The 6356-nt window shown below is 41.2% G+C and overlaps 1 protein-coding gene across 1 annotated transcript in view; it reads right to left on the bottom strand.

The window, feature by feature from the left end:
• Positions 1-6356, bottom strand: part of tprg1 (tumor protein p63 regulated 1) — a 117974-nt gene that overhangs the window by 37257 nt on the left and 74361 nt on the right. Inside the window, exon 5 of the mRNA XM_070545892.1 lies at positions 2518-2694. Coding sequence (XP_070401993.1) covers positions 2518-2694 — 177 coding nt within the window. The remainder of the gene's footprint in view (positions 1-2517; positions 2695-6356) is intronic.

Raw genomic sequence — 6356 nt, 5'->3', positions numbered from 1 at the left:
ATTTAAAATTACAAAGATGCCACATCATAAACCGTAAGACAAACAGACTTCTCTGAGGACAGACGACAAGAAAAAAGAAACACCAGAGCCAAGCGGTTTAAACGAGGATGGGTGTCGGAACAGCTGGGCTGGTAACCAGGCAACAACATCTACTCCATTAGTGGCAGCAACCTCTTAATACACAACATAAACAGAAAACTGGAACTGCAGATCACTGCTGTCCTGATACATCATCTGGTACCAAATACTCACATCGTTCATCTTATGATGGAGGAACAAATGTACTGCTCCTGCTCTGCAGTTGGGTCGTCTTGTTTTTGACTTGATTTGATTAAATCTGAGGTCTTTTACTGAATATTAGCTGATCTTTACAATTCTCCTGTTGCCAGGTGAACAAACCGTGCTTGATTAGCCTTTTTTTGCTTTGAAAAACCCATCAACTACAGACACTTTGTCTATGAGCTATGATCAACTAAGTATTTCTAATGAAAGAAAGATCACAGAAGCATTTGCTGTGTGTGGACTGTTGACTTGTGGTGAGGGCAGATAGAGGCAATCCAAAACTAATCTACACCACCACCGTGAGGTTTTGTTCTTGATGTGAAATTAATCTGCAACATTAGTTTTTATCTGACCAACGTGACAATCGCTCACAGAAGAACGTGACTGTAGTTTAAAACCCAGCAGAGGAGGTGACACACATTCCTTAAAAGGGTACGTTTGTCGTTTCGCTTACATTACTAACTATAAATATATATCCCTCCGCAACCGAACCCCGGGATGCAACAAGGCTACGTGTTGCTGCGGCTGATATTAATGATAATAATTAATGGTGAAATGATAAACTGACGAGGCTTTTATAAGAATGTGTGACTCGCTAAAAGATTTTAGAGCTGCTTTAAGGTGGTCTCATCTTATTTGGACTCATGGGTGTATTTTGCCCCCCCCCCCACCACCACCACCACACACACACTTTTCCAAAGTCACATTTTGTCCCCTGCACTTTTTACCGTCCAAAAACAATATTACGTTATATTAAACAGGCTGGTTGAGCACTAGGACCAAGAGTTCAGCTAGAATCTGATGTAAATTAGCTCCACTGATCAGATATTAAAAGAATAAGTGTAAAATGGTGACAATGAGTAGGAATGAAAATGACTAACAAGGTGAAAAACAAAGTTGAATTGAAAGTATTAGTTTTTTGTTTTACTGCCACCTGTGTACTTCACAGTTCTGCATTCCTGATATTGCATAAAAGAGCCTCTAGACTGTAGTATTACACATCATTTTCTGTACTTACTGTAAAGACACCACACAGACCCCCCCCCCCCCCCCAGTCCTCATGCCCCACTTTTAAAGTCAAAACTACACCCATGTTTGAACTAGCTGCTTGCTCATCCACCCTGAAAAGCGTGAACTTCTTCTAAAAGACAGAAGCGATTCACAAAAGGAAAGATCAACATTTTACAGAAAACCCTAAATTTGCTGACAAAAGCCTTAAATAAGAGCTGATGGTTAGCTAGCAGCTGCTAGCTGCTGCTAGCAGCAGGATCCTGACGTGATTCCTCCTCAGCTGACGGTTCTGACGTTGCGATATGGAAACAAAGTTGTTGTGTATGGCTCTAGTGGTGGAGCGCTCTCTGTCTCACATATACATGGTAGGTTTTATGGCGGACCCCTTTCCACCCAAACTAAAACAAAAGGACCCAGACAGAAACAAAGACAACTCCTGAGAGGCGAGAGGAAGAAGAGTGAGAGAAAATGAGCTGAAGAAGACAGAAAGAGGGAACGTTCGAGCTCCAAATCTTTGCTATTTGAAACCCTGTCATTACAGCTGGACTCCCAGCTGACTTTCACGAGCATTTTATGTATAATTCAGAGCAATGTGCAGAGATAAAACCTCCAATAAAGGCCGTGCTCTCTAAGCTCTTCACAGCACATTACGGTTTATTCATCAAATTAGTTTAAGTTGGTCTGGGCTCCCCTGAGCCGCCTTTAAAAGGTTCAGATGAAAGGAAGACATTCATTTTGCCACTAATCAGTTAAATGGCAGCTCCAAGTGTCAGCGCTGCACTCCTTATCCACAAAAAAGAAAGGAAATAAAGCATCTCTCCCCTTCATGTCTGCGACACACGTTGTCCCTGTCTGCTCCCCGCACCGATCCATCACACATCTTTCTGCACCCAGAAATGTTTCTTCCCAACTGTGAAAACAAAATTCAATCGGATACAAAACTCCAATATCCAGGTCAGAAATGCGACGAGGCAAAGAGGAATTGTTAATACTGAGATGGGATTCCTCTCCGGGAATTCAGCTTTTGTGAAACAAATGAGTGGATAATTAGAGCTAATACTTGTAATTCTCTGAGCGGAGTTTCAGGTTTTTAATTACCGACTAAATCCTCTAAATGAGCCGTTTCAGTAGGTCAGCCTGATTATGACTTCCAGCAAAACCCTCCTGAAGGTTCCGTGTTAAACCGGCAGCTCGGATGTTATTGGTGGACACGGGGGGACTTACTTGAGCAGGGAGCGCTTTGGGAAGCTGAAGGAGCCCTGAGAGATGCGGTCCACATAGTTCAGCTGGATCCTCTGGATCTGCTCACAGTACAGCAAGATGAAGTCATACTTGAAGACCAGAAGGCTGTTTTCTGTGAGGAGAACGAGGCGTTCCTTTTCATTGTTCCAGTGGTCGACTCTGAAAAGGCCAAAGATAGGACTTTACACTCAATGAATGCTGCATTATGTTTAAAAAATAAAATAAAAATAAAACTTTCAGGAATAAGAACCTGTGGATTTTTATCTGTTGACAGGCACAACAAGTCTTTAAACGATCTCCAAAAACAAAACTAACAAAAAGAAATCGATCCACACATTCATTCTCCACCACTTTTCCAGGGCTGGATGATGGAGGATAACAGATCTGAGTGAGTGAACCCCAGACGTCCCTCCTTTTGTCTGATCCAAAGGTGTCCCCAGACCAGAGAGGGGTATAATCCCTCCAACAGGTTCTGGGTCCCAACCAGATTCCTGAAGCACCTTAACAGAGCACCAGCTCTACTCTACTGGGGCTCCTCACCTCATCTCTTAGGCTGATCTGGGACTTTGTTCCGGCATGGCCCGTCTACAGATGATCATTGCCTTCTGGCTCATTCCTGAAGGTAAAGCCCTGATCAGCTGGTCCACCTATTGCTTCATCCTCCCGTCACTTATGGAAAAGACAACTAAATTCCAGCATTCTGGAAGAGCCGACTCTCATCCCGACTGTGGATCACCCCGTTTGATGCTGAAACTGATGGAACAGTTTGAGTACCCTCATGACCTTGGTGTCGGCACCTGGTAGAGTCCCCCATGACACTGCCACCAGTGGAAGAGTCAAAATAAAAGTAATCTGTACACCTAAACCCAGGTCTAAGCGATCCTGGTCCTCGAGTGCCACAGCATGTTTTACTTGAAGACAAGACAAGAGTTCTGATGAGAATTAAAAAGAGAGATCATATCTCTCCTGTCTTGGCTTCCCTACATTGGTTACCTGTTAAATTCAGAATAGATTTTAAGATCCTTCTTCTCACATATAAAGCTCTTAATAATCAAGCTCCATCATACATCAGTGATCTGATTGTTCCATATGTTCCTAACCGAGCACTTCGCTCTCAGACTGCAGGTTTACTGGTGGTTCCAAGAATATCTAAAATTAGGATGGGAGGCAGATCTTTTAGTTATCAGGCTCCTCTCCTGTGGAACCAGCTCCCAGCTTTAGTCCGTGAGGCAGACACTTTGTCTACATTGAAGAATAGGCTTAAAACATTTTTATTTGATAGGGCCTATGGTTAAAATCTGATGTTAGCCTAGATCTGGACAAGTGGGGGAGTAGAGGGAGGTGGAGTGTACAGTCGGTAAAGACGGCTCTCCCTTGCCCTGCCTCCAACATGCCTCCATCTAAATAGGATAGATTATCCAGAGTTATCTCTGTAGTTATGCTGCTATAGGCTTAGACTGCTGAAGGACACACTGACCACTTTCCACACTCTACTACTTTCTTCTACTATCTGCTCTTTAACTGTATTATTTCCTGCTATTTCAGCTGTTAACTTTATTTCTCTCTAAGTGTTTTTCTCCCCAGAAGAAGCTACAACGATGTTCTGCTGAGCTGTGGTGGCCTCATGGAGGGGGCCATCGACTAGCACACTGCTGCTAACCACTTAAACATTCTCCCTCTCCTGATAATAACTTTTTGCTTTCCTTGACGTTGGATGTGCTACTGCTAGTTTATCCGTTTAATTATAGATCCACTAGGATAAATACAATAAAGTTTATCTCTCAACAAATAGAATATTTACTAAGACATCACAATGTAACCATAGAAACATTGCTTTGTGTGTGTGTGTGTGTGTGTGTGTGTGTGTGTGTGTGTGTGTGTGTGTGTGTGTGTGTGTGTGTGTGTGTGTGTGTGTGTGTGTGTGTGTGTCTGCTCTGTCTTCTCGATCCCCAGTGAGTCGTGGAGGATGGCTGCTTATACTGGGCGAGGATCCTCTGGAGGTTTCTTCCTGTTAAAAGGGAGTTTTCCTCTCCACTGTCGCTGCATGCTTGCTTAGTCTGAGGATTGCTGCAATTTGATGGGTTCCTTATATAGGAAACATTATTTCTGATTGGCTTAATGAACTGACCTGAAATGGAATGTTTATTATGTGAAGTGCCTTGAGACGACTCTTGTCATGATTTGGCGCTTTATAAATAAACTTGAGTTGAATTGAACTTGTTTCCCTGTTCCAAGTACACACCTGTTCCAACACACCTGATTTTAATCAGTATGTGATTAAAAAGCTTCTGCAGAGCTTGAAAACCTGGTGAACAGGTGGTTAAACCATTAAAATAGGTAAACTACTAAAACATGCTGGACAGCATCACCCCTGCTGTTATCTGTGGAAGTCGACAGTAAACTGGTTAAACTCAGACGACAGAGGGGGATTGTGGTGAGGTGTGGAGTTGGGCAGCTAGAATAAATCCACTCAGAGATGACACAGTGAACATTTATGAGGCAGTTAAGACTGTGAAACCAGATGTTGATTAAATCCCAAGAAGCTCTTTGCTTTTCAGACTAATCAAGCCAAGAGGTCAGCAGTTATCAGACCTGAAGAGACAATCAGACAGCTTTACCTCTACGCTCTCTATGAAGCACATTCAAGGGGTTTCATTACTGGTCTTCATACTAAACAACTGAATGTGGACGATTAAAACAAAACTATAACAGAGTAAAAACTGGAAACTAATACAAATTGAAATTAAAATAAAGAAAATAAGTTACTTAACAGTAGGAAATGTATAAAGTATTATTAAATGTTGTCATAATTTGGTGTACTCATACACTCTGTAGCCACTTTGCTTGTACCGGGTTGGACCCCCTTTTGCCTTCAGAGCTGCCTTAGTCCTTCGTGGCATAGATTCAACAAGGTTCTGGAAACATTCCTATAGGGATGCACAATTTATCGGTATCGGCCAATGTTAGTCACTTTTTAACATATCGGTATCGGTCCAATAAAACTGGGCCAATATTAACAACCCATATTTTTTCCATCTTGTTTCCGTTTGTTCGTCTATTTCAGAGGGTGAGGGGGTGAAGTATATGCCTAATAAAAATGAAAATAGGTATTAGGGATACATTTAAATGCAAATATTATCATTTCTTGAATTGCACAATGAGGTGTTTAAAGTCACTTTTGGATTTGTTGTGTCCTTTTTTATCTTTGCACTCATTTCATTAACAAATGTAAGCATTTATCAGGAGTGATTTTGCACCATGAACAAGCCATTTGTGATTTATGTTAGTTAAATGTCGAATAACAGATTAGTAGAAGACACAATCGGGTTCAATGTGAAGGAATAATTAAAGAAATTTGTATGAAAAAAAAACATGGAAGGAAGGTAAGGATGTTTTCTGTTTTTACAGACGTAAATCCAGAGAATTTGTCTTATTTCAATTATCTGTGTTTAACTTTGAGCTTCAATTTGCAGCGTGAGAACAAAGTAATGACTAGTAAAACTAGTGAATGTGTTTTGAGAATCATGTTAGAACTGATTGGTTGTTCAAATCAGAGACTGATTTGGTCACATATTTAACTGTGTGTATTTCAAGTGGTCAATAATAAAATAACAAGGATGTTATTTAAAAAAGTAAAACAAGACAACCAAACAAAACCAAAGAGCAGAACGGAAGCTTTGCTAAATAAGCTGATCGAGGATTTAAAAATATAAAGGCAATTCTCTTTGATGCAATCAAGATTTGGTGAGATGTTTAAACGAGAAGCTGCACAATTATGTAGAACGAGTCCGATGTCGGGTTAAACTGCCCTTCTCATCAGC

This window comes from Nothobranchius furzeri, chromosome 16, assembly GCF_043380555.1.
Source record: "Nothobranchius furzeri strain GRZ-AD chromosome 16, NfurGRZ-RIMD1, whole genome shotgun sequence".
NCBI classification, from domain to species: Eukaryota; Metazoa; Chordata; class Actinopteri; order Cyprinodontiformes; family Nothobranchiidae; genus Nothobranchius; species Nothobranchius furzeri.
Note: the sequence above shows the minus strand (reverse complement) of the source record. Positions and strands in the feature narration are given on the sequence as shown.